Below are 26827 nucleotides of genomic sequence, written 5' to 3' on the forward strand. Positions count from 1 at the left end.
TGGGCTGAGCCCACTGGGTGGGTCCAAGTCCCCTCAGAGCTGAGGCTCCGTAATCATTCCACCCCTCCACCAACCACAGGGAATCCCATGTTTTGGAAGATTTTGTTTACTGAAATACTGCATTTATGAAGATGTCCTGTTTCCATTATTTATTATTATTAACTGCCCATTGGAGCTTTTGGCCAGCATGAGGAATCCAGTACCATTTCCTGGGTAGGTAAATCTCTTAGTTATCAGAAAAACAACAGCATGGTGAGCCTTGGTCACCTGACTGAGGCACATGTAGGATTTGTGGAGTATTAAAAATAGTGGACAGTCGCCCATTACTATTTCTGTGCTTCCTGGGGTGGCCTGGGCTTACTCTCCTGGGTGACCCCTGCAGCTCAGGGACATACACATGTGGAGCTGAGCTTGGAGCCAGATTTCTTGGCACCCAAGGTTGTGCTCTTTTCATTTAATTAGGCTGATTTCTAAACCTTCTTACCCAATCTTCCCATACCCCCAAACCATCAAAGGTGACCCACTCTCTTCAGGAACATACCTTTGTTTCCTGGCCCAGCACTTAAAGCTCATCATGCTCTACTGCCTACTTGCTTTTTCACATTTCATTGTCCCTCCTCCCCCAGATGACTGCTGTGCTCCTAGCCAACATTCCTAGTGTCTCTTGAATAACTGCAGGTGCGAGCGCTTGACTGGGGGCACCTGCCTTACTCTCCCAGCTGGAAGCCTCTCTGCCCGTAGGCTTCAGCCCTGCACTGTCGTCTGCACACTCATGTGGTCCTTAGCACTCTCTGCCTCACCATGTGGATCAGGGCAGGCCTGGGTTTTACCTTCTTGTGCCCAGGCTGAGGAGCCAGCATTTGAATGAAGGTTCACCTCCAGCTCAGCACCTCTCCAGGCCTCTCACCACAGCCTGCTGCGAAGGAGCACGCGAAGGGTCCTCCCTGTGATGGTCGTGAGGTGCTGGCATTTGTCACTGTGTTCTTGTTTTTCAGTTGGGGAAAGATGTGTGGGCCCAGCTTAGATCCCATTTCCCAAAAGACTGAACCCTCGCTGTTCAACCTTTTCCTTATTACCCCAAAGTAATACTGATGAAAGCTTTAAACTTTCTTTTATTAAAAAGACTGATGAAGGAAATGGCATTCCCCAACAACGGATGAAAGCACTGTACGTATCAGGCAAGTTCCCAGAGGCAGCAGTGCAATCTTCCCATTCATCTTGCTGACCTTCCTGAGAACCACCAACGGGTGCTGGCCGAGAGCAGGGATGGCGCCAAGTTTACACTTGGGGTCTGGTTCTCGGCTGCCTGCTTAGCGGGGAGAGAAGGCCCAAGGCCTCTGCGCCACCCAGCATCCCCCGCCCATGGAGAGCAGCAGCTGGAGGCAAAAAGCGGCACCTTCCCCCGGATCCTGAATCTCCCTTCCTGCTCCCCTTTCTAGAATATCTAGCATAGGGTGATTGAAACTGATATTTTGTAAACTGCCAAAAGCCACCCTTTGCTTTGCTGTACATCCTAAAGAAAGAGACGGACACAGCACCAAGTTTAATAGTCAGCAAAGGCCGGTGCTTCCCCTCCCTCCTCTCTTGTGGCCCGTGCCTTTCTCTGCAGATGTTATTCCTGCTTCAACCACATGGATTCATAGAAACTGAGGCAGAGGGTTGAAGGCACACAAGCCTGAGTTTCCTGCCCCTAGTACCTTTTTGTGCCCAAAGTTAGCGTTCAAAAGCCATGAAGTAGCTAAATTATTCAGAGAATCTAAAACCTCTCCATAAAGGGGGCCCGAAGTGGTCTCTGAAAATGGTTTGCTATTCACTTGACCCAGAAAATGCCACAAATCACGCAAACCCAGAGGTTCAAACCTCGTGTTCACTTCAAGACCCATGAAACTGCCCAGCCTATCAAGGGTACGTGGACCCGAAAACTGCCCAGGTGGGGAATGGTGTCGTTTGCAGGAGCACCACACGCCACTCTGTCCTTACACTGGCTCTGCTTTCGGCAGGGGTAGGGCTTGCCCTTACAAAGCTCCCCTACTCAGAGTGGAACCAGAGTGAGGTGCTGGGCGTGGGCTAAAGTGACACACAGTGACTCATCTACAAACGTGGAGGTTTATTTCAACAAAACATGAAAAGAATACATTTGACTGAAGCTCCTTGCTCATCAGGCTGTGCGTCCCTCGAGTGCTCAGTGAGACACGTGAAGGCTGCTTTGTGACCGAAGTGAGCGGACAACGTGGTGATCCTAGCTCAGGCGGGTCTCAGCTGATACATCGCTCACCCTCCTCCTGCCTCGGTAACCTCCTGTGTGTAACGGGCTGTGTCTCTTCCTGACTTCTCCATGGGAAAGAGCCCTGGCCAGGTAAGACCTAAAGTGAGGCGCCCTGGGGATGGGGGGTGGTGAGCATCGCCGAGTTCTAGAGACTAAATGTATTCATTTAATGTGTCATAATTTTGTTGGGGGCTGGGGGGAGGTAAACAAGTGTCACCCGCCCTCTGCCCCGAAGAAATGCCAGGGCAAGCACAGGACTCCACACCACCTGTAGGTGTGTGGAATTTTATTTATTGTAGAAAAGTGTAGAGGAATTATCTGGTCAAAAGGTGAATCCACACTTACTGGGTAAGCGAACACCAGCAACAGTGGACGTGCTTCCTGGACTGAAAATTGTTCCCCACCTTCTCCCGCCCTTCTTGGCTTGGATGGCGCCGGGCCGAGGCTCCAGGCTCCCGGGGGCAGGTGGCAACCCATCCAGCCACACGGTGCCCATCTGCACAAACAGTTCCCGAGGAGAGGAGTGGAGCTCTTCCTTGTGCGTGAACTGTAGGGTTAAGGCTCAAAACCGTAGCTCGTCCGGAAGTATTCGTGCTGCTGCTTCTCAGACGTCGTAGTGACGTCCCCCTTGGTCATCAGTGACAAGTGCGGTTAGATGCACTGTAGGAACTGGATGCCGCCCCGGCCCTGATCACCTGCCACTCTTGCTTTAGGAACACCGACGGGGGGATCAGTCAGCTCTCTCCTTGAATAAACTGGTTGTTGAAAATAAACTCTCCATCACCCATGAGGAGGCCAGGGAGGGACCCGTGGGCCTGGAAGACAGCAGCACCATGATGGGGTTGTGGATAATCTTAAGGTCACATGGATTCTGTGTTCCCTGGAAGCCTCCCCAAAGCGGGGAAGGCCAGTTCCCAGCGCCGAGAGCACTGATGTCACCAGGGCTCCTTTCCATGGCTGTGGGGAGACCGGCTGTGCCTGTGTACATTCAAGGAAGAGATGAGACCCAAAGTGAGTAAGAGTGTCAGCTGCGGGAAGAGTGGCCCCAGAAACAGAGACGATGGCCCTGTAGGCACCATTAACCTCCTGTAACGATCAAAGCTCCAGGCTTAATAGTAACAACCTTCCGCGTCCTAAAGAGAGACTGGCTGCCCCGCTCTCGCTGTCGCATGGCGACTACTTTCCATCAGTGACGGGAAGGGCAGCTCGCCTGGCTCCTCCTCTGCCCACTCGGGCTACGGCACTGCCCGTGGGACCCCCGGGCATCTCAGCTAGCCGAGCAGCGGCACTCGGGGCAGTGGCAGGTCAGCCATCTCTGCGCTTGTTCTGAGAAGGGAGCCCCCGGGTGAGGCCCCTAAATCGACAACAGTGACTTGGACTCTTTGCTTTCTCTGCTTCTTGGATCGTGGTTTTGCCCTCATCTTTGAGTTCCATGGAGCTTGCAGATTTCATGCTCTAATTTTTATTCATAAGCAGTACCTTGGCGTGATGAAACTGGGTGCCTGGTGTGGACCGGGCTGAGTGTGGGGTGAGAAACAACAGACCCGAGGCTTCCTCCTCTCCCACGCCTGCTACTGGGCCTGTGGCCTCAGCCCCGGCCCTCCTCTGCTGCCGGTGGCTGCAGGCTCACGGGGCCAGGGGCAAGCGCGGGCTGCTGACTGCCGGGCAACAGCTCCCACTTGCCGGGGCCGGACCGAGGGGCGGGCAGGACAGGAGGGTGGCCCTGCTGGGTGTAGTAAGACCTCTGGGTACGTGCTTGTACCCGTCATTGCCTTCTTGGGTCCTGGGCAGGGAGAGAGGACTGCCGTCACAGCCAGGGTAATAATAAATACTGAACGGGGTAGGTGTGACCGGTGGGCTGGAGTGGGGGCTTGTGACCCTACGTCCCAGTATGTCATGCGTAACCTGAAAACATCGAGGGGAAGCAAAATGCCACTTTGATTCCAGTGCTGGTCTCCTGTGCCTTCTAATTACAGTGGCTTCAGGTGTGAAAGGCAGCTCTAGCCCTTTTCTCCGGAGGCAGGGCAGGGGTGGGCAGAAAGCTCTTCCTACGTTGACGGGGAGTCCATCGTGGAGAGGATCCGAACGACTTCTGCTCGCTGCGTGGGCGAGATGTGCTGGGTCATGTGGACGATGGAATCCATGGCAACCTCTGGATTGGCCTGTACCAAGCTGGAGGGGAAGATTCGGGACGGTGAGGACGAGAGAGAGGCAGCAGGGCCTAGATCAGAGTAGCTTCAGAACTGCCCAGGAAACCTGCTCCCAGAGTCCACTGCAGACCCTGCAAACCCTGCCTCACCTGATTCGTTTTCCTACGTGAAAAATGTCCCCAGCAGCAAGGTACCACAAGAACCCGAAACATTTTGCTATGTCAGAAAGTGAGGAAGTAACCTCAAAAAACAAAAACAAAAACCCCGATGGGGTCATGTCGCAAAGATAGTGGACCCAGCCTGAAGGTGCTCCCACTGGCTAAATCTGCGACATTTGGGGCATAAAAATAATGAATTACAAATCATTGAAAAAAGACATTCACTAGTCTACACCAATAACGAATATATAATAAATGGAGGAGGAGAGGACTTTTGCTTACAGGAGAATTGGGGTGGTGAGATGTGATTGTGCAGGATGTGCAGGAGTTGGAACACTGTCATTTTGCAACCTCACTGTAAAGACTGCATCAGGGACTTACCTGGTGGCACAGTAGCTGAGAATCTGCCTGCCAACGCGGGGGACACGGGTTCGAGCCCTGGTCTGGGAAGATCCCACATGCTGCAGAGCAACTAAGCCCGTGCGCCACAACTACTGAGCCTGCGCTCTAGAGCCTGCGTGCCACAGCTACTGAAGCCCGCACGCCTAGAGTCCGGGCTCCACAAGAGAAGCCACCGCAATGAGAAGCCCACGCACCACCACCGAAAGTAGACCCCGCTCACCACAACTAGAGAGAGCCCGCGTGCAGCGACGAAGACCCAACGCAGCCCAAAATAAAAATAAATAAATAAATTAAAAAAAAAAAAAAAAGACCGGATCAGGCAAGAATCAGCCCTGGATGCTAAATCTAGGTGGAAATTCTGATGAGCAGGAATTTGCATGGCCTTTAAGTGTCTCTCCTCAGGCTGCTTATTAGGTTCAAGGGGGACGGGAAAATCAGGAATTATACAGTGTAGAAGTTGAGTAACAGCTTGATCAGGCGATGGAAACTAACACTGGGACAGGCAGATGACATCATGTGCCTCCAGATATGGTGCCTCGTGAAGGCCAAATCATCATGGATGTAATATTCTGGCTACAAATGCACAGCCTGAATCTAATCATGAGGAAACATCAGACAAACTCAAAATGAGCAATGTCTACAAATGGTGGTTTAGATAAAATGTTCAATTTATAAAAATTAATCATTTTACTATGGTTATGTAAGAGAATATCCCTATTAGCAAAGGCATACTGAACTATTGGGGGTAAAGGGCCATGATGGGCCATGACATATGTAACTTACCCTTAAATGGTTCAGAAAAAGAAATATATATACACACACACACACACACATATATGAGTGTGCTTACTCTTATATAAAAGAGTAAGCACATACACAAATGATACATCAAAAAGGGTAAAACGTAAATACCAGGCACATTTGGGTACAGATTTGTTCTCTGTACTGTTTTCAGTTTTGCATTTTTTCTGTAAATGAAATGTGTCCGAATAAAAAGTTTAAAAAATGTCCCCAGCAGTCTCCACCACCCAGCCTGTGGAGAAGACGGAAGCCTCTAGAACACAACTAACTCTTGGCTGGGGGAGGGGAGGAGGTACTTTCCCAGGAAACTCTGACGCAATCAGCTTTTCCTCACAGAATCGTTCATCCAGTTTGAGTGTCTGCATTTGGAGCTAATAGTTGGGCACAATGAACTAAGCCATCGTTGCTAAGTGCCCCTGGGGGCCAGCAGCTGAGCGAGAATGTGCTTCAGGGCTCTTCTGATCTGTGGCTCAGCCACAGCGTCTCAAACAGAACGGGACCACAAAGACTACGCGGCCTCATCACCTCACGGTTTGCCCTCGAGTCACTCGTCCCCGAGAAGCGAGCCCCACTTCCACCCAGGAGCACTCCCACCCGCCCCCGCGGGTCTCACCTGCGGATCTGCTTGAGGACGTAGTCTCTGCTGATGTACTTGATGTTCTCCTCTATTACCGAGCGAGCGCCATCCTCCTCTGCCAGCTGTTTCTCCAGCCACTCCACCAGGTCCTTGTTGTTGTCCCAGACGTAGGCCTGCAAACAGATGACGCCTGCTTGGACACCGGGGCCCAGGCCAGGCTGGACACCCGGACTAGTCTGCATCTGGGAAGTGCACCGCAAAAGCCTGCTCGACGTAAACAAGTCGTTCCCAGCTCTCCATTACTGTTGGCTTTGCAGGAGGAGGAAGCAGGCCTCAAGACAGGAGCCTTCCTCGTCTTCCCTGCCCGGCTTTTGAAGTGTCCACCTGGGCCCCCCAGAGGCATCCGTGCTCACACGGACGCTGGTCCCGTCCCCCTACCTGTTCCACAAAGGCTACGGGAATTTAGTCCCCTGACCGATTGTTTAGTGAAGTGCAGACTGAGAGGGAAATGTTGTTTACTTGGTGTTTTTAAAGTGAAATGTGTGCTTTTTGAGGAACTGAGTCACGATTCTTAAATTTAAGTCTCTAGTCGCAGCAGGGTGTGTGGCAGGTGAGCAGCCTGGCCGTGGAGGCCTCCTGCCATGGAGCTGGAGGAGGCCAGAGGTGAGGGGAGTCCTGCCGCAGGGCCGGAAACCTAAACCCCAGTTCGTTCTCTGTGAGGGTTTTCCAAAGGGTCAGGATGTCCATCACCCTGAAAGTCTCAACAAACCACCTCTCACCTCCTCCTTTCAAGATCATTTAGCTGAGCATTTCCCAGGTAGTTGACTACATAATAATTCAGGAGTGTGTTAGAAACCTAATAGCCTTCTCCTGGCTCTCTGTCTCCGCTCATTTTCTTTACAAATCATTTAGGAATCGTTTTGTTAATGGTTTCCGGAAAACCAAGTACCGCCATTAGGGCTCATTCATATTTATGTCATTTTGTTTGGGTAATTAAACACAAAGCTCGTCATTTAAAGGTGCGCTGTCCTCCTCTGTTATCACTAACCGAGTCAAAGTCAGAATGACAATGAGTTTGGCGCTGTAATTTAATAGGTGGGTGCGTTAGGGAGCTCGGGAGGTGGCTCAGGAAGCCTGAATTCCAGCAGAGGCGCCGAGCCACGGCTGGGACCCCAGGGCCTGCAAAGCACGGAGGGTGCGTTCTCAGCGCCCGCCAGAGGCGTCACGCAGGAGGAGACTGGGCGCTGAGCTGTTTCCTAAGGTTCTACTTCGGGCCTTTCAAAATAATGGTTTCTTTTCAGACTCTCGCTTCCCGATCTCCACCTTGGCCGGCGAGTTCGCGGTGCTGCTTGTTTATTATATGTCCTGTAACTGACGTCCACGTTTCTAACAACCCTTAAGGAGTCCTTCACAGTTGAAGGATTAAGGAGCCCCCAGGATTAAGGATCAGCAACGTGCCTTTTCTAGTTCTTGTGTCCAGTTCTTTTTCTGGCCCCAGATTTGTCCATCTCTGTTTGTAATCACTGACAAGAAGATCAGCTCTCCTGGTCAGGGTGGTGCGGCCCGGACAGTGAGAAGCTGAGGGGGCCTTCCCACCTCTCCGTGCTGCAGGTCCTGCCCGGCACCTCTGAGGCTGAACACACAAGCGTTTTGCACATCAATCTCTACTGACAAGGGTGGCGGTGGTGATGTTTCCCACAGTGTGGCCGTCTCAACTCTCACGCGCCAGCTCCTGCCCACCCCACACATGGACGGATGCGCCTGCACTCCTAAGCACTGCCCCTGAACTCCGACGTTTCCATCTCCATCATGGTAATTTGGACTTCTGCACATGCCCTTACTTATGAGGATTTGGGGTGAGGAAAAAAGAAAACAATGCGTGCTTCTTGGGTTTCAGAATGGAAAAAAAAAACTAGATTTACCCAAGAATCCCAAAGCCTTTAGTTTAAGAGAATATTTAATACTCTTATTAATCATTTTTAATCCGTTTGCTTTTAATTAAGAAACAGCATGATGCTTTCCTATCAACATATGCCAGGGAGCAGATTAATTGTGGCTTAAGATAACTCTCCTTGATTGGTGTAATGTATTAGCTAACGAGATGCCTGCTTCTAACGATGCTCAGACACTGCACTGGAAAGCCAGCGCCCTCCAGAGAAAACTCTTCTGCCGCCCCTCCTGTAGCCAGAATACGCTAGGTATTTAAATTAAACATTGAAAAAGCTCCCAGACAGAATTAAAGCAACACATTCCAAGTTTTTGAAAATATAGGCCCCTTATATGAAAGATTTGCTGTTCACTCAAAATACGACTGGGTGATGACCACCAAGTCAAACCCTGGTCAAGTTTTGACCACAGCACAGAGCACACGGAGGCCATGGGGTCGCAATCCTAGCCAACAGCGTTTTTAGCAAGAATCAACAAACGCAGGCGCCACGGCACCACAGGTTTTTTGTAACAGACCTGGGAGGGTTTCCTCTACTGTGTGAGCGTGCTTCCCCCATGAGGGTCAGGGAGTCTGCAGTTCCTCGTTTGCCCTCCAGGAACAGAGCTGTGGGAATCATCATTCCGGCCAGAAGGACGGGCAACCCTATGCTGTTTACATTTCCCTCCTTAAATTTATGAGAACGTGGCTGATTATTCCCACTGTGGATTGTAACCACGTGTGACGTGCTGGGTGCTAACCTCATGACAGGCCTGGGCCCCTATGTCACCTGCCTGCCCTCATCCCAGTCAGAACATTTTAATACCAATGAAATATCAATAATTAAACGTCACAACAGTGGCCTTACAGTATGTGTTCAGCTGGCACTTTATCCCGCTCTGCATCAGTGGGTCAGTATCTCTGGCACTACTCAGCTCACTAATTGTATGTAGTAATTAGTCTATCTTACAAAATCTAAATGACCTGTTTGTTTGGAAAGTTTCACTTCTAACGTATCGGATTGCTGTTAAGCCCTCCTTAGTCAATGGTACAGCAGGGCCTGGGAGTGACCAGGGCACAGGCTGATGGATGTGAGCCCTGATTACCATGCCCTGCAGATAAGTCACCTTGTGAGCTGCCTGGAGACACCTCAGCAAAGTGATTTTTTCTGAGGCTTTGGAGTACAATAGCAAGTAGCCATGTGGGCTGGGGTGGCCTGCTGGCCCCACTTCCTGAGAGCCACTCCAGCCTCAGCCTCAGGCCCAAGCCATGCTGCCCAGGTTCTGCCTCACCTTTTCGCTCCCTGGCCCTAGATCAGAAATTTGGTGCATGAGACTTATCCACGGGAAGCTTGGGGACAGTAGAAGTCAAACAACCCTATCAATGGTGCTTTTTCCTCTACCTTCCTCACAGGGGCCTCCACTGACGATTCATCTCATTTGGAAATCCAGACTAAGAATGAATGGGTTGGGACTTCCCCGGTGGCGCCGTGGTTAAGAATCTGCCTGCCAATGCAGGGGACACAGGTTCAAGCCCTGGTCCGGGAAAATCCCACATGCCACAGAGACACTAAGCCCGTGCGCCGCAACTACTGAGCCTGCACTCTAGAGCCTGTGAGCCACAACTACTGGGCCCTCATGCCACAACTACTGAAGCCTGCGTGCCTAGAGCCCGTGCTCCACAACAAGAGAAGCCACCGCAATGAGAAGCCCGCGCACCGCAACAAAGAGTAGCCCCTGCTCGCTGCAACTAGAGAAAGCCCGCGAGCAGCAACGAAGACCCAACACAGCCAAAAAATAAAAATTAAAAAAAGAGTGAATGGGTAGCTTCCTGGACAGTAAGGGTGCCTGTGGCATCCTAGATCATGGATAAATTAGAGCACGCCAAGTCAGAAAACACCGACTGAGAATCTACTGGGCACATGGCTCCCATCAAGACCATTTCAGCTGCACTGAAACTCTCAGTCCACCTTCTAACGTGCTGTGCTGAGGGAGGAGGAAACTGAGCGCCAGACATGGTGCCTGATACTTACGATGTCCTATAAAACGCACTAAACCTCGTGAGATAAACATCCCTATTTTTACACATGAGGAAAGGGAGGCTTAAGTATGTCTAAGCCAGTAAATTGTAAAGCTGGGATCCAAAAATTGTGAGATTCCAAATACCACATTCTTCTCAATTTCTACCACTTGGGCTTGGGGGAAAAATCAGCTTGTCTGAAAAACCACATACCTTAAACTATGGATCTAAGAATCAGGAGAAGAAACGTGCCCATGAAACAGATGTGTGCCTTGTTCTTATGACCCAATTTAAATCTAAGCTCTCGCTATTTTTTCAGGGAGCTCTGGTGATGCTTCTCTTCTGCCTGCAGTGAAACTGTGAACCATAAACCCTACTATCCCCTACAATGGGACTGTCCCTGTGGACTCAGACAGCATCCCGTAACTCATGGTAACTCAGACTCCTCTAAGGGAAACAAAAGAATTCTACTGCTCAGTCATATAACATCACAGTGTGAATCTCTTTTTTCAGGATTAAGATTTTTACAAAAAAACAAAACTCTATGAAGAAAACACACAGCAAGGACCAGAGGGTCACTTCTTGAGGCAAAGCCAGGTTTAGACCTTGGGAGAGACAGCATACAATATCCATCCCTGACTGAAGAATCGAGGAAAGGCGCCAGTTTTGGGGTTTCGGCCGTTCCCAAGCACCGAGCAGACTTGGTCCCTCGGAGGCAGCCACTCGGCTTTTGAACACGGCAATACTTTCTTCTCTCAAGGGCGCTGCAGATTTTATCACCAGCCCCACACTAAACCGGGTCCTGCTGAGCCCGCAGAATCCGGAAGGAGGTTTCAAAGCCACATTGTGGGACCACCTGCCCTTCCTCTCTCTCCTCGACTGTCCTCCTGGACTGAGAGCTCAGGGGGACGCTCTCTTCTGTAGACGGGGGGCAGGGGAGACGGCCTCGGTTCTTGGGTACGTTTGAGTCCCAGAGCCTCTGGCCTCCCCTCCTCAGCCATGGGGCCAGGCTGTCTTCTACACTTGATCTCCAGCCAGGAGTCTGTGCACACAGGTGACTGTTTTCTCCATCGACAAGATGGCGATGACCTGCTTCTCCAGACACGCTGTCCCGTGGGAGTGGGATGTTAAGGCGCAACTGAAGGGCCTGTGCGCTGGCTTCACGCTCGGAGAGGAGCCGTCCTTCCCCGCATCCTTGTGCCCACTGAGGCCGTGCACGTCCGTTAGTGACTAATGGCGGAGGAAGGCGTGCGGGCCTCTCCTGGCTGCACACGCACACTCCATTGACCTGGCCGGCCGCTCCTAACTGGAGAACAGCCTCTTATTTTACACTTGCGTGACTTTCAATGCCAACTTCCACTGGAAGCTGCCAGTGGCCACTGACAAAATTGTCTCACTCAATTATGATGCCAAAGAGTGACCTTAACCTGAACCACATGTCGCATGAGGCTGCACGTCTGAAATATTTATCCAAGGAAGCTTTTCGGTCATAAAGAAACGGGTAGACTTAACACAGAGGTGAATGTTAGAAGCACCCCGACTCACTGACTTTAAAACTGACAGCAAATCTTGGGGTTCCTTCCTGGGAACAGTCAGCAGAGACCTCAAGCAACACTTCCCAGGAGGAGGCGGGTGTGCCCTCCATCCGGCCCTCCAGCAGTTCTCTAAGCCGGCAGTCACCAACTGTTTTCGATCACATAGCTATCAGGAAAAGAGACAAGTGTATTTCCAGCACATACTACCCATATTCTGCTAAAATGTATATATGATGTATATGATTTAATCCAGATACTAACTATGAATAAAGGTTGATTTCTTTCTTTTTCTTAGTAAAAATAAATAGAAATAAAAGTCCCAACTTTTTCTTCCCATCCTCCCATGGACCGTCTCGTGTAGCCCAGGATTCCAGAAGCAAATGCTGGTGCCTGGCTGTCCCGGCCTCAGACCTGTCCCGGCCTCAGCCCCGGGGCAGGAGCACGAGGGACACCATCTCGGCGGGCACTGCTCCAAGGTGTGTGCCTTCCCCGCGAGATCACCCCCAGGAGATGCCAGATCCGTAGTTCCCTACAGGGTGGACGTCTCCTTCCAGCTCGGATTTGCAATCAGAAGACCTTCAGCTGGAGTCACAGTGTCTGCCGCCTGAATCACCATCCCCTCCTGTTAGGCTTCTGCTCGTGCCCCCTCAGCGCCGCCCTCCACGCAGCCCCCCGAGTGGTCTCTCTACAACACGCATCACAGTATGTCCCTCTGCCGCTTCAAATTCTCAGTGGCTTCCCAGGCCTCGGGACAAAGTCCCAGCCCCTCCACGTGGCTCTCCTGGCCCTACGCCATCCCGGGCTCTGAGCCGTCCTGAAATTCCTGCAGTGCCTTGGGTGCACGGTACTCTTGCTGTCAGGCTTGGAGCATGCGGTTCCTTCTGCCTGGAACATTCCTCCTGTCTCTTAATCCAGCCTTTTCCTCTGGTTCATTCCTACTTTGTTTTCAGGTCTCTGCTGAGACATTACTTCTAGAAGTCTTCCCAGACTCTGCCCTCCCTTCCCACACAGCAGATCAGGTAGCCCTTCTCTGTGCTCTACGATGCCCTGGGTTTGCCATGTTTGACGTTGGCCTCACTGTTGTATGTGACCCCTTGAATCTGTCTCCCTGCCTTGGTGGTGAGCTCTGCGAGGACAGGAGCATATGCCTGCCTCCTTCACGGTCTGGTGTACAGGAAGCATTCAGAAAGGTTTGCTGAATGATTGACTGAGCTGCAAAGAACACCCTACCACCTCCTCTCACAAGCCGTCAGGACATATTACTGTGGGGAGGACACAGGCCGAGGCCCACATCTCCCTTCCACTCCCGAGGCCCGGGGATTCTTAGATAACAAGCCTTGCGGTGCCAGGGGCTGGCGGGGGGCGGTGAGGAGCAGAACGTGAAGGCTCCTCCAAGGGGGCCCACCTACCTTCACTGTCCCTTCCACTTCCACAAACCAGCGCCTTAACATTGCCTGGATCTGGCCGTCGGTCAGCTCGGGGTTGGCGTTGTGGATTTTCTTCTTGACCAGGTCCTCCAGCAAGAGACGCCTCAGCCTCCAGTAGAAGAAGGTGCGGGATGTCTTCCAATCCAGGATGTCCTGCACCCAGGCAACAGTAAGCTTAGTCGCCCCAGCTCGGTGCCCAGCGGGGACCCCACGGGCACAAACCCTACCCTCCAGCGAGCCCTCAGAGACTCAAGAGTGGCCGCGAGCTCCCAGCCCCTGCAGACGGCTGCCCAGTTCGGAGCGCAGCCCCACGCCCCGCCGACCGCAGCACTGCACGGGGAGGGGCCTGGCCATCACTCGGCCCACAAGGAGCTGAGATGTTCGGGGGTGCAGGGCTCAGACTCCCGGGTAACAGCGCGGGGCTGGTTTTGAGCAGGCGGTTCAGACAGCTTGCACGCAGGTCAAGTGTGAGCTAGCCGCTGCTGGGACCTTGACATTGGGGTAACCCACAGCCTGAGGACCCCCGGGCAGCTGTCCCCAGTGGAGTGTCTGGGACTCAGTTTCTCGCCAGCAAAATGGAGCCTGTCTCCTGAGGAGTCCCCAGGAACCTAACTCATAAGCTGTTTTAGGATGGTAGTGGGCACAGAAAAAGGGGAAAGTCTCTCCAGAAGAGCTGAACACGGTTTGATCTGCACACGCTGTTTTAATGCAGCCCCGACAGCTCCCTGCGTGGGAGCCCGTGGGCGCGAGACAGACACGGGCTGGTGGCGGGTCTCTGACAAGTGAGGAGAAGTGGCGACGCCGTACTTACGTTGATAACACCCTTCTCCTGCATCCGGCCCGGCGTGTCGTGCAGGTCAGCGAACTGCACGGCTACCTGGTGGTAAATGGGAAGGAGGAATTCCTCCCGCTCCTTCAGCTTGCTCTCCAGCTCCTTCCGCTCGGCCGCGCTTAGCTCGGGGGTGCCTGCGGGGAGACAGACCGTCGGGCTGGGTGGGCTGGGGAGACAGACCGTCGGGCTGGGCGGGCCGGGGGGACAGACCGTTGGGCTGGGCGGGCCCGGACTCTCTGCTCAGGGGCAGCCACAGTCACGGGAAGCTCTGAGGCCCAGCTCTCCAGCGTCTTCACCACCTCTCTGCTGGCAACTGGACTCTGCCAGATGCCAGACCTGTCCCTGCCTGGCCATGGGGCTCCCGTGTCCTCCCTTCCCTGTGGGGCTGACAACTATGAAAGCAACCTGGGGGGGGCCCACTCCCCGAGCGGGTGCCAGCCCGTGCCCCTCACCACCTCTCTGACAGCGGGCCCCTCATCCCCACGAAGGGCACCGTGCCGTGCCCTGCTGACCAGCACGAGAGCGGCCGGACCGCTCCGGGTGTGGGACACGCTGGGGGGGGGGCACGCCCTGCGCCTCCGCACACAGACCAGCAGCTCTTCTTCCCCACGTCCACACCGTCACCTGCCCGCCTGGACAGGACCTGATGACTCCTCAGTTCGCAAGCTGCTTTACTTCACAGCTTTAATCTCAGGTTTGCATACTCTTAACCTGAAATTAGTAGAATCCGATCCAATTAGAGCCAGAGGCATGTGTCTCATGCCAGCTCGGTGGATTAGCCAGCCTCCTAGTCTCCTGCCTGGGCTGCTACTGCCAGAGCCAACCCCTGACCACAGTGACAAAGACATTCTAGTTCTTGGGCTAAAAGCACAGGAGGAGGGAAAAAGAGAAAGGCAGTCCACAAACCCCATTTGGATCCCCAAGTTTATGAGCACATGGCACCCTTACGCAACAGATGAGAGTTTGGACTCCTTATAACAAGCAGCCTCCAACCCCCACTCAGCAGTGTCCCAGGAGAGGCGCTGCTACGTTGTGCTTTTCTTCCTAATTACTCTCAGAATGGGACTTGCAATCAATACCGAGAATTTATCTGCCTGCCCAGTAAGGAGGAGTAAGTCTAACTGAAAGAGCAATAGGTGACAGCCCCTGGGGTTGGGGACAACCTCAAGTGCTTTGTCACCAAAGCTGACAAATAAATACATGACCACAGGTGATGGGATGCAAAAGAGAAAGGTCTATTTCAAGCATGTCTGTCTGGAACGGGCCTTGCTTTTTATGCCACTATGAATCACATGCCATAAACAGCCTTGGGCTGCTGAGTGAGCCGTATTATACCCAAACACATGTAGAACTCTAGTACCTAGCTTCAGTCTCATGAGGTTTTTGGATGCCCAAGTCCACCTTTTTTTTTTTTTTTTTTTTTTTAAACCCATCACTACTTTGAAACTGTGATGAAGAGTGCAGAGGGCTATCTTTCCTTGGGCTCTCACACAGAGGCAACCACTGACCCATCACGTTGGGCCCCTGACCCCTCAGCAGCCTTCTTTCCAAACCAGGTAAACAGCAGTGGGTCCCACACTGTGGGATGAGATGGAGGCCCGTTCATTCTAGGTGGACCTGCCTGGAGAGTTCCTGGGAGGAGAGCTGACCAGCTTCTTCTGAGATGAGATGGTCTCGGGTCTAACACCCTTGACAGGGAAGCAAACATTTTTCCTTCTCCAACCAAAGGAACCAAGACTCTTTGGAGAAACGATTTATTCCGGGGCTGGGGCAGGAGAAATATAAGATGAGCCTAGAGTGTATTGTCACAAAAAGCGGAGAAGCACTCAAAAACTGACTGGGACATGTTAAAAGGACACAGGAACCAGTGTGAAGGTGTTCTGACCGGCTAAATCTGTGACAATTTGAGCATCGGATAGAATATTTATGGAATTAAATAAGAACCCATGAGTCACCCTGACATAAATAAATGGGGGAGAAGGGAAGGGAAAGCCCTCTCTCTCCCCAGACTAACAATTAATAGAGAAGGAATGATGGAATTAGAAAATCACCATTTTACAGCCATCACAGTCATTGATTCTGCCAAGAATTATCAACAGATACTAAAACTAGTGGGTGAGCGTTTGAGGAGGAATAGGATATTTACATAGTTTCAAAGTAGCTTCTTACAAATTACTTACTAATTATAAAGGTGAAGATGGCAACTTTACAGTGGATTAACCCAGTGAACAAAACCTTAAAACAAGTAATCAGAGCTAACCAGCACCGAGAACAGGACAAGCTGACATCACGTGCCTCCTAATACGACATCCTGAGAAGGACATGACATCACTTTTGCAGTATTCCTGCCAAAAATGCATAATCTGAATCTAACCATGGAAAATATAAGACAGATTCAAATTGAGGAATGCTACAAAAAGTGGCTTGGACTCTTCAAAAAATGTCAAGATCATGAAAGACAAAGAAAGGCTAAAGAACTATTCCAGGTTAAAAGAGACAAAATACTGGACAACAAATTGCAACATGTGCTCTGAGATAAGATCTCAGATATGGACCCAAAAAAAAAAAAAAGGCTATAAAGGACATTATTGGGACAACCGGTAAAATTTTAATATGAATTATGGATTAGACAGCAGTATTGTATCAATGTTATAGCTTCTGATTTTAATAAATGTATTTTGCTTATGTAAAAGAAAGTCTGTGTTCTTAGAAACACACACTGAATATTTACGGATAAAGGATCGTGATGTCTACAGATTAGCTCACATGGTTCAAAGAAAACACGTATGTGTGCAGAAAGAGTGAGCGAGGGAGCTTGTGCATGTGAAAATTGTAAAGCAAGTCGAAGAAGATGGTTAACTGTAGGTGAACTGTACCATTCCTGTAACTTTCCTGTAAAATTATATCAAATGGAAAGTTAAAAAAATAAGTACAACTAAAAAAAAAAATTTATCCTCGCTCCCCAGTGCATATAATCAGTAATCAAAGCTATTATTTACAGGGCACTGAGCACTGTTCTAAGTGCTTTACATCTATTAACCCATTTAATCCTACAACAACCTTATGAGGTTGGTATTCCTATTCTCCTCATCTTACAGGTGAGGAAACTGGGGCACTGAGAATTTATGTAACTTACCAAGGTCACAAGCTAGAAAGGGGCAGAGGCAGGACCTGGACGTAGCAGCTTGGCTCCCAAAGCTTTTGAACACTGTGTTGTGTGTGTTTCTGGCTTATGTGTACAAGCGCTTCGGTACTAGTATCCCTTTAACTTCAGAAAAGGCTAAATGAGGATGGCAGACTCCTGCCTGATAAAGCTGAGGTTCCACCTCAGTCCCACCCCACGACTAGACCGAGACGGCATCTCCAATAATTCCCATTCTGTATGCAAGTCTCTAGGGTAGCGCCTCCTGTTACAGGCATACCTAGAGAATATTGCTAAAAAATGCCAAAACAAGTATAAAAACATCAAAACATAACATCAAAGATCACTGATCACAGATCACCATAAGAAATATAATAATAATGAAAAAGTTTGAAAGCACAGTAAAGCGAGTTATACCTGTACTGTATTTGTTATGGTGAAATCCAACAATGCTGTCAAGCAGGACTGCACACTATAGAGAAATCGTTTGTGAAGAGTCAATCGATGCAGCAAACCTCACTGGTGTCTTATTTTAAGAAATTGCCACGCTCCCCCCCACCAGCCTTCAGCGACCACCGCCCTGATCAGTCAGCAGCCACTAACGTCGAGGCAGGACCCTCCACCAGCAAAAAGATTATGATTCACGGAAGGCTCAGATAATGGTGAGCATTTTTTAGCACTAAAGTATTTTTAAATTAGAGTATGTACATTGTTTTTCAGATATAATGTTCTTGCACACTTATAGTGTAAACATAACTTTTCTATGCACTGGGAAACCAAAAAAGTCACGTGACTCGCTTTATTACGATATTCACTTTATTGTGGTGGTCTGGAAGTGAACTCGCAGTATCTCTGAGGCATTGCGAGATCATCAGGTAAAATCACAGCCCTGCTGGGGGGCGGGGGATGGCAGGACCGTGAATATGGCTGAATAGGGACTTCCAGACCCTCACAACGTTCTCCCTCAGGGTCAACAACATATATACATATATGCGCCCTGTATACAACACACACCATTTATTGAGCATTTCCTATGCGCCAGGCACTGCACTCCGTGATTTTAGGATCACACAGCTCATAAGTCACCACGCGCAGTTCAGACCCAGGTCTGGTCAGCTGCTAACACTGCTGCCAAGCGGAATACCTCAGAGTTGCTGAACGCTTTCCAAGTTGCTTCAGATACATCATCTCTAATCTTTATAATAACCCAACCTTACAGACAGGGTCTCTGTTTCACAAATGAGAAAACCAAGGCTCTGAAACGTAAAAGTGACTTGCCCAGTGACACCCAGCTCTTAAGTAGAAAAGTCAGGATTTACACTTGGGTCTGGCTGTCTCTGACGCCTGTGTTCTTCTACATTAAATGGTACTGAAAGTGGCCAAGCAGGAGACCTGGCAGTGGCCACAGAAGGGCAATTAGCTGGAGAGTTTGGTTCACTGTGTTAGGAGGAGTTGAGAGCACAGCTCAGCCCTGGGTGCAGAGCAGGGGGACTTCTGCACTTAGGAACAGAGCACTGGGGGAATAAGACCGTGGCTTTACCCAGCTGGAGGGACAGAGGAGGCTAATTCCTGGACTAACAAAATTCTCATCCACCCAATCAAGCTATCCTAGAGCTCTGAAAGAATACCAAAATAAACACCTACAATACTCTGGCCCTCCTGAGTGAGACTAGGAAGATCCCAGAGCATTCCCCCAAAGCCTGCCTTGTCTGATTCCTTTGGTGATGCCTCTGATTGCAGTTCAAGACCTACCTCAAAAAAGCATCAAAGCAAGGAAAAGACAGAAGTAGAGAATGTAAGTATTTTTAAATGCCCACGAGAAAGAGAAAGATTTGTGTGCTTTGTTTTAAGGGGGAAAAAAGGTTTTCTACATTTTATTTTCTAAAAATCAAAGGCTGCTCTTAAGGTAGTTTTACACCCTCCTGTAGCACACTGAGGGCCCCTCTCCTTGTACAGCAAAGCAGCCAGCCCCAGTAATGATTTAGGGGAGATTAACAAATATGTCAATGTCTATTTTCTGCTTAATTTAAAAGCAGCGTCTATAAAGATTTTTGACTTCTGAACCCTGCTCTCCTGAAAGAAAGAAGGTAAGAATGAGGAGGGGGATAAAGAGTGATTATCCTATCATTGATCGTTTGTCAGGAGCATTTCTTATTCACTGGACTATTGTAAAAAGCTAAGCTCTCGATCAATCCTATAAGCTCCCTGTACAATTAAATATCTTGGAATGGTTTTCTTTCTTTTCTAGCCAGATTGCAGGGCCTCAGGGTTTTTAGGAAAGCAAGCCAGTGTGTGTGTATGTGTGAGTGTGTTTAAGAATATGCTACAGAGAGGAAAGTCATTCTTTCTAGAATCCTACTTTAGGAAAAGGCTGAACTGGGAAAAGGGAAAAGAGAGGTAGGTCACTCCCATGCCTTCCTTCCCAAAATAAAGAGTCCCCACGAAATCCTAAAAATCCAACCTTACAATTAAAAATGTTTAAAGAGTTAAACGCAAGAGGTATTACTAGTCTGATCAAATGAAAGCTAACATTATTGAGATGTTACCAGATACTCGTGCTGTTTAAGTACTTTTCATCTCATTTCATCCTCACGACAACCCTAAAAGATTGCTGTGATCTTATCGATGGGGAAACTGAGGCACACAAAAAAAGTGAAGTAACTTGTCCAAGTCCACAAAGCCAGGAAATGATGGACCTGTGATTTGGCTTTAGGCAGTCTGGCTTCAGAGTCCATGCTTTTTAAATGAAACAAGTTAAATTGACCTGCAAGTGTCCACAGGACAGCAGCCTGTCAGGTATTCCAGGGGCCAGGACATAATGAAAAGCCACATCTCTCCTCCATGGGGTCAAAGCTGAAGAGAAGCTTTTGAGGAGACGGCTGATTTCTGCGGCAGGAGGTGCTTTTACCCAGCCTTGACCCTGGGGGAGGGCGGGAGGTGGCTAGCCTTACCGTATGGATGAGCAGACCACGGAGTAGGATTTGGGGGGAGGGTGAGACCTTCAAAGCTTAGAATAGAAATCAGAGTGGTAGGCTAAAAATTCTCTGCTCAGCCAAAGGCACTAGGTGACCTTGCAGAAATCTCTTTCCTTTTCTGAGCTATTTCTCATTAATGTAACAACCATCCTAATCTGGCAAACAGGAAAAATGTTGTATAAAAGGATGTGATATTAAAGTGTGTGTTCTTTTAATTCTTAACTTTTTTTTTTAGTTCTATCAAGAAGCCTATGTAAATTTAAACCCAATTTTAACTTTTATGTGCCCTTCCTCCTCCTCTGAAGAAGAAGGCAATTTGCTGTGATTGGTTAAATACTGCTAAAGAAAAGGACTAGATCACCCTCCCCACTAAGCTCCTGAATATCTCAGATATGAGAACACATACCCATTCCTCAACCTTAAGATTGAAAAATCAGCATAAAAAAGACTGGAATCTTATTAAGATTCAGAAGTACAAACATGAGTAGCTGTTTCAAAGATCTATGTAACCACATTTTCTATGTTGAAAGAAATTTCTCTAAAAGACAGTAAGATAGGGTGAAAAAAAAAAAAAACCTGCAAAACTATTTCCGTATCCATAACAGGTGTGCCTTTCTTTACACAAAAGCATTCTTGAAAAACTGCGGAAATCAGATTCTGTTTTAAATGCCTTAAGGGAGCTATTTAGAAGGAACCCTGCAGTGAATCCTTTGGTAAAGCAAATAATCCTTTTGTAATGGGAATAATTTCTCCCAGTGTATCTAGTTTTTTTTTTAAATCCCATTTTCATATATCTGCTTTTCTTCGAAGGGGGCCATAACTATCTAAATACAACTGTATATGCATATTGATTTTAACAGCAATCCTCTCAAGGGATGTTTAACCCTGAGGTTCCTTGCGATGGCGTTAGTGCTCTACTGTTCATATTTTTAAAAATCATTATAGTAAACCCAGAGATTTCCAAATGGGGATAAAAAAATATATTAGATACATTACTCCCCCTGCAGCCTTGTCCCCTGTGCCCCCGTGCAAACATCCCACACAAAAGAGTCAGGAAACAGCACAGAATTCTCTGAATTCTAGTGGCAATTAAGCCTGGCAGTCTGTACTATTTTCTTTCTCTAAGTTGCTCTTCCTAAGTCTGGCAGGTGGGAGGACAAGGATCTGGGTCATCTGGGACCAAGTGGGGAAGAGGGTCCCTCAGACGAGTTCTCATGACAGCCTCAGGCAGGCAGAAGCGTAGGTACAGTCTAACAAAATGCCTGCCAGGTCCCTCCAGCCTGAGGGAATTGTGGCTCACTCCTTCCTGGGAAGAGGCAAGCCCAGATGCTTCTATAAATACAATCAGATTAACAGATCACACCAAAAGGACGACCCCTTCTCCTTCCCAGAAAATGTTGTCACTATTGCACTAAATTGCATCAAGCCAAAGAGCTTCTGAATCGGTGTGACGAGGTGGGTTTTAAGCTGCTGCTAAACTTAAGGGAGGAGCCCATCATCTCTACCTTCATGATAGAAAGTCTTACGTTGTTTCTCAGCAGCCTACCTACCAAGGAGCCAGTGCTTGGAGGCCTTGGTGCCAGGGAGGACACTGTGTACAACAGGGGAGAGGGCCAGAGGCCACTCCCCAGGCTATTAGGACTTCTTTCTTTCCCATGATCAACTTTCCAGGTAAGGACACTGCTTTCTGCCTCAAATAAGCAACCTGGGCTCTTTTCAGCATCTTGAAGAGGGCACAAGAGATAGAAAAGCACACACAGCACAGAAACTTCGATCACCTCCGCCAGAAAAGCAGCTTAACCCTTGAGTCCCCGTAACTCAGGGAAGCATCCATTTCCTGTCATCCCGCTGGCTAAAGAGAAGGCTTGGGAGTGAGGCATTCCTGAGGATTTTCACAGACACATGCATCCTCCCCCGCAGCCACAATACTCCACCTACGCCCAGGGTGCCTCAGGCCGGGAGGCGTGCGGGGTGCGGGCTAGGGCCGAACGGCCAAGCAGGGGCCAGCAGTGGTGCTCGCCGCTGCCCGTGTCAGACCGTCACTCCCAGAACGCGCTCCGGCCACGTGGGCACGGCCAGTGCGCTGCATGGCAGGCTGCCCGGCTGTCTGGGAACAGGGCCACGACCAAGACGTGTGTCTGGAGCAGAATAAAGTTCCACCAAGCGGCTCCTTTGCCCAGGTGCTCTTTGTACTGAGGAGAGGGACGGCGGGGAGCTTACAGTGGCTTCACACTTGGGCCAGAGGGTTCTCTCTCTACCTAAATTGATTTGTCACTTCCCTCGGAACACAGAGGAAGATGAGGATCCAGAAGAGGCTCTCACGTCACAGCATCAAGAGGCCAGGCTGGGAAGGCTGTCCCGCTCCAAGGCCGCTGTCCTGCTCTAAGGCCGCTCTCCCTGTCCTGGAGGTACAAGGATATCAGAGAGACACAGGGGAGCCTTGGAGGGCTGCGCTCTGTTTCCAAAGAAGGAATTTAATTTCCTTAAGGCAACCAGAATGGTAGGACATTTTCCTCTCTGCACTGACTCTCCCAAGCCCCGGTTCTGAGAACCCAGGGTCAGAACTGGTCCAGCAATGCAAGACTCTGGTATTTGGTCTGACATCACATTTCTTGCTGGGGTAATTCTTCCCTTTACCTTTATCAGGGACCAATCTATGTACTATTTTCATACTCTCTGTTATAATCACAGAACTGTAAACTAGTAATTCACCACCTCTACCCAAACTAACTATATAAAATGACAAAAGGCCATTTAAAAAAAATAAGAATCCTGAAAGAGATGACGTTAGCTGTTCAGAAGTTAAATATTACTCATTATCCTTAGAGAGTATTTTGAGCACAGTCAATTACCATGCACTGGTTTGTCTAAGTGACCTGATGGCACGCTCCCCCGTGCAGAGGCCCATTTGGGAAGAGACTGGGAACACAGGGTAACATCTACTCCTCAGGCGTCCTCCTATGTCAGATTCCTCTCCGTGGAGTTGGCTTCAGATCACAAAGGGAAAGCACTCGTTTAAAGAACTCGTTTAGGGACTTCCCTGGTGGTGCAGTGGTTAAGAATCCACCTGCCAATGCAGGGGACACGGATTCGAGCCCTGGCCCGGGAAGATCCCACATGCCACAGAGCAACTAAGACCGTGAGCCACAACTACTGAGCCTGAGTTCTAGAGCCTGCAAGCCACAACTACTGAGCCCACGTGCCACAACTACTGAAGCCCACGCGCCTAGAGCCCGTGCTCCGCAACAAGAGAAGCCACCTCAATGAGAAGCCTGCACACCACAAGGAACAGTAGCCCTCACTCACCGCAACTAGAGAAAGCCCGCACGCAGCAACAAAGACCCAAAGCAGCCAAAAATAAATAAATAAATAAATACATTTATAAAAACAGAACTCCTGTTTACTTTTGATCAGGCTTAGTATTCAGCTGAGGTAAAAATCTGAGGAAATCCTGAGAAAGGTAGCACACAGGAAACCAGAATTCCCTTCTGGGCACTAGCGTACATTTACTTTGTACCTTGGATGACTTACTTAACTCTTCCTTCTGCCTCGATCTTCCAATCTGGAAACTGAGGTCATTTTTACCCACTTTGTGAAAAAGCATTTTGGCAGTCTGCTTCTAGGCACTGAGAAAGGAGCCAAAAGCCAATGTGAAACCAAAAGGAGCCAGGTTCACAAATGTTTCTTCTGTTACATCCCCACTGATCTCTTCTGTCACGAACACACCTGAACGTCTATGGTCTCCCTGACTGACTGAGAATACCTGAGACAAGACTGCTTCTTCTGCTTCTTTCGTATTTCCTTCCCTATACCACTCGCTCCCAAAGGGGCCTAAGCCACAGAAAATGCTCGATTACAAACATGGCATCTGCTTCTTCCACTGATTAGGATGGAAAGGAAACGATGCCAATCGCCATGTTTGAAAAATGCTTCGCAGATTCAAAGACAGAGCACATTCATCTGATCCTCACACGGGCTAGGTGGGAGCGTTACCCCCCTCTCTAGATGAAGAAGCTGATGTTTGGAGAAGTTAAACAACTTACCTGCAAGCAACGTACCCAGGACCTGTACGTAGTTATTTTTACTCCAGCTCCCCTGCTCATGCCCCAAGCTGCCCTGGGCCAGCGCCTGCTTCACATTTAGCCCACTAAGGATTCTTCCTCTAGTGCCGTTTTGGTCAAGGTTAAATAAATACGGTTTTCTTCAATGTGGATAGGAAATTGATAATGAGATGATTTGTAACAAATGACTAAACGGCCATCCCTTGGGAATCTCCTCCCTTTCCCCTTTCCGTGTTTCAAAAGTTAAAAGATGCTGGGTGAACCTGGGAGCGATATCACTTTCCTTCAAGAGGAAGACGCTTCAGCCCCCCACCCCTCACCATCCAGTCATTCTGCAAACAGATGTTAGAGAGGATCCCTCTTCCTACCATCCAGTTACTCTGAAGGGACGATGACAGCCACTGGGGGGTTAAAAAGAGGCAGTGAACCCCAGGTAATGAGCAGGAATTCAGCAGGCAGTGTAAGATAAATGGAGCTCTCTCTCTGCTGGAGTCAGCATGAACTGCGGCCCTGCGGCTTGTTTGTGGCAAATGGAGTGCGCGAAATATCAAAGGGCAGTGATCCAGAAGGAGACCGACTTTGACAAATTTTAAATTGGCCAGAAAGAAAATCAGGAAAAAAGAAGAAAAGGAAGAAAAAGAAGAAAAAAAAGAAAATTATGCAATTCGCTGTGTCCTGCAATTGTGGCGTTGCTGCCTTCGTGCAGAATTAGTGGTAAAAACGGCGATGGCGGCGATCGCTGGATGCTGGGAGCAATTATGAGCCATCTAAGTGAGATGCTTATCAGTGGCTGAAGCTTTTAGAGCTCTCTCTGTGTACAGTTGTGAGTAACTTGCTCTTGAGCTGCAGTTACTTTAATTAAAGTGTATGGGGTTGGTCAGAAGTAATTATCCTATTTGGAGAAGAAAGAGGAAAAAAAAAAAACCACCTCAATGATTCTGGGTGGCAATAGATTTTAGAAACAACTTTGCCAATTTCTTGTTGTATGTGTGCATTTCCTATAAAAGGATCAGGCTGCGGTGGGGTAGAGTCATTGGTGGCTGTTTCCTAATGGCAAACAATGGGACACAGACAGGGTTTACGGTAACCCGAGTCGCTGTGTATGGCAAGCAACATTGTGCACGGCTCAGGGCTCTGATGCCAGGACGTGCGGTCCCTAGGGTGAGGGCAGGCAAACTCAGAAGTTTCTGTGTCTCTGGATGGTGAGGATGTAAAGAGTTCACAAATGGTACTTTATTAATTAACTTACTATTTGGAACATAAATGAGCTAGCATCTCTTTTTTTATGTCTTCCATTCACTGAGTTTCACTACCTTTTAAAGACAATCTCCCTGTTGTCTTTAAAAAACAAAAACAAACCAAACCAGCAAACAAAAGACCCTTAAGCCATTATCTTTACTAACATAGCAAAGGACTCAATGGGAGACCTGGGCAGAAAATCAGTGTTTTAAGAGACTCTGAAACTCATTCAGACTCTGGACTTGACACAGGGCTCCCACAGTTTAGTCCAATGTTCAGATTGCAAGCGCCTTCCAAAAGCTCCAGAAACAAACGAGCGACACAGTAACGGCTGGAAGCATGGGAGTGCAAATGCTCCAGGGATTCTGCTGCTCGGCCTCTGTTTTAAGTGCACAGTGTACAATCTTTACTTCCATTTCTCCAGCTCAGGATGGCCCTGGGATGCCGCCTGGGTAGGCCTCTGGCTTTTCCATCCTGTGACACTGACTCTTCAGAAACAAGGCAGGCTCGTCCAGAGAGACAAGCAGGAACAGGATACTTAAGCCTAGCACGTTCTCTGCCTGATCAGCCTGCCCCCAACAGCAACTTCCAGCTAATCATTCTTTACAAGGACATCCACAAGCCTAGAAAGATGGGCTGTTTGAACTACAAGGAAATATCAGAAGAAAAAATCGGGTGACTTTTGCTTTTTTAAGGGCCCACTTTCCCTCCTATTACACACACTATTTCATTCTACCAGGGTTCTTACCATAGAGAGGACAGTAAATAAAGATGATCATGAATTTGATCAAATGCTTCAGTGCCTCCTCCCCTGGCCTATGAATGCACTCATTACAAATCAGCTGAACGGCTCATTGATTTGCCAGGAGGACAAGCAGACATACCCAATCGCTCAGCCAAGTGGATGTAGACGGGGTCCACCCGACGCATGGTTTTCACCAGATCCTTTCTGCGGAATTTGATTTCTACTGTCCCTTCTGGCTCCAGAACTGATCCCCTGGATCACAGAGAAAGGAAAGGAAACAAAACAAAACAGAAATAGAGGCACTTTAACGGAAGGAGACAACAGAATGAGGCCAGTTACAATCTGTGGACCAGGAAATAGCTTCATTATGGTTTTACCCACCCGCGGTTCACAGAGGGAACCCCAGGGAGAGAAGCAGGCACCAGAGAAGAGTCTAAGTGGGGTATGAGAAAGGCCTGGCAAAAAGCAATTAAAATAATTCTTATTACGACATCAGTCTACTTCCATCTCAAAAGGAGAGGAATACAGATTCCACCACCTACAGCTGATAAGGGTAACAGGAATCACATTTTTC

The 26827-nt window shown here is 49.1% G+C and overlaps 1 protein-coding gene across 2 annotated transcripts; it reads right to left on the minus strand.

Moving 5' to 3' along the window:
• Positions 1-2087: 2087 nt before the first annotated feature.
• On the minus strand, positions 2088-26703 carry LOC309649735 (acetyl-CoA carboxylase 1-like). 2 transcript variants are annotated; one of them, XM_082440165.1, is made up of 6 exons: positions 26393-26672; positions 14071-14225; positions 13242-13412; positions 6391-6527; positions 4319-4438; positions 2088-3244 (listed from the first exon to the last, which is right to left on the minus strand). In XM_082440165.1, exons 1-6 carry the CDS (start codon positions 26436-26438, stop codon positions 3202-3204), a joined length of 672 nt encoding a protein of 223 aa, XP_082296291.1. In that variant the 5' UTR covers positions 26439-26672; the 3' UTR covers positions 2088-3201. The 2 variants fall into 2 exon arrangements, with proteins under 2 accessions (XP_082296291.1, XP_082296292.1); XM_082440166.1 differs by lacking the exon at positions 4319-4438 and having other exon boundaries at positions 26393-26703.
• Positions 26704-26827: the final 124 nt, after the last annotated feature.

The sequence above is a fragment of the Balaenoptera physalus genome, assembly GCF_965194825.1.
Source record: "Balaenoptera physalus genome assembly, chromosome: 20".
Classification (NCBI taxonomy): Eukaryota; Metazoa; Chordata; class Mammalia; order Artiodactyla; family Balaenopteridae; genus Balaenoptera; species Balaenoptera physalus.

Excerpts from the sequence above, each read along its gene's own strand:
- LOC309649735 (XM_082440165.1), bottom strand. The coding sequence starts at position 26,438 with ATGCGTCGGGTGGACCCCGTCTACATCCACTTGGCTGAGCGATTGG. Across the intron at positions 6,528-13,241 it reads AAGTGGAAGGGACAGTGAAG|GCCTACGTCTGGGACAACAA; the intron begins GTAGGTGGGCCC and ends ATCTGTTTGCAG. Across the intron at positions 3,245-4,318 it reads ACGATGGACTCCCCGTCAAC|GCACAGCCGGTCTCCCCACA; the intron begins GTAGGAAGAGCT and ends GAATGTACACAG.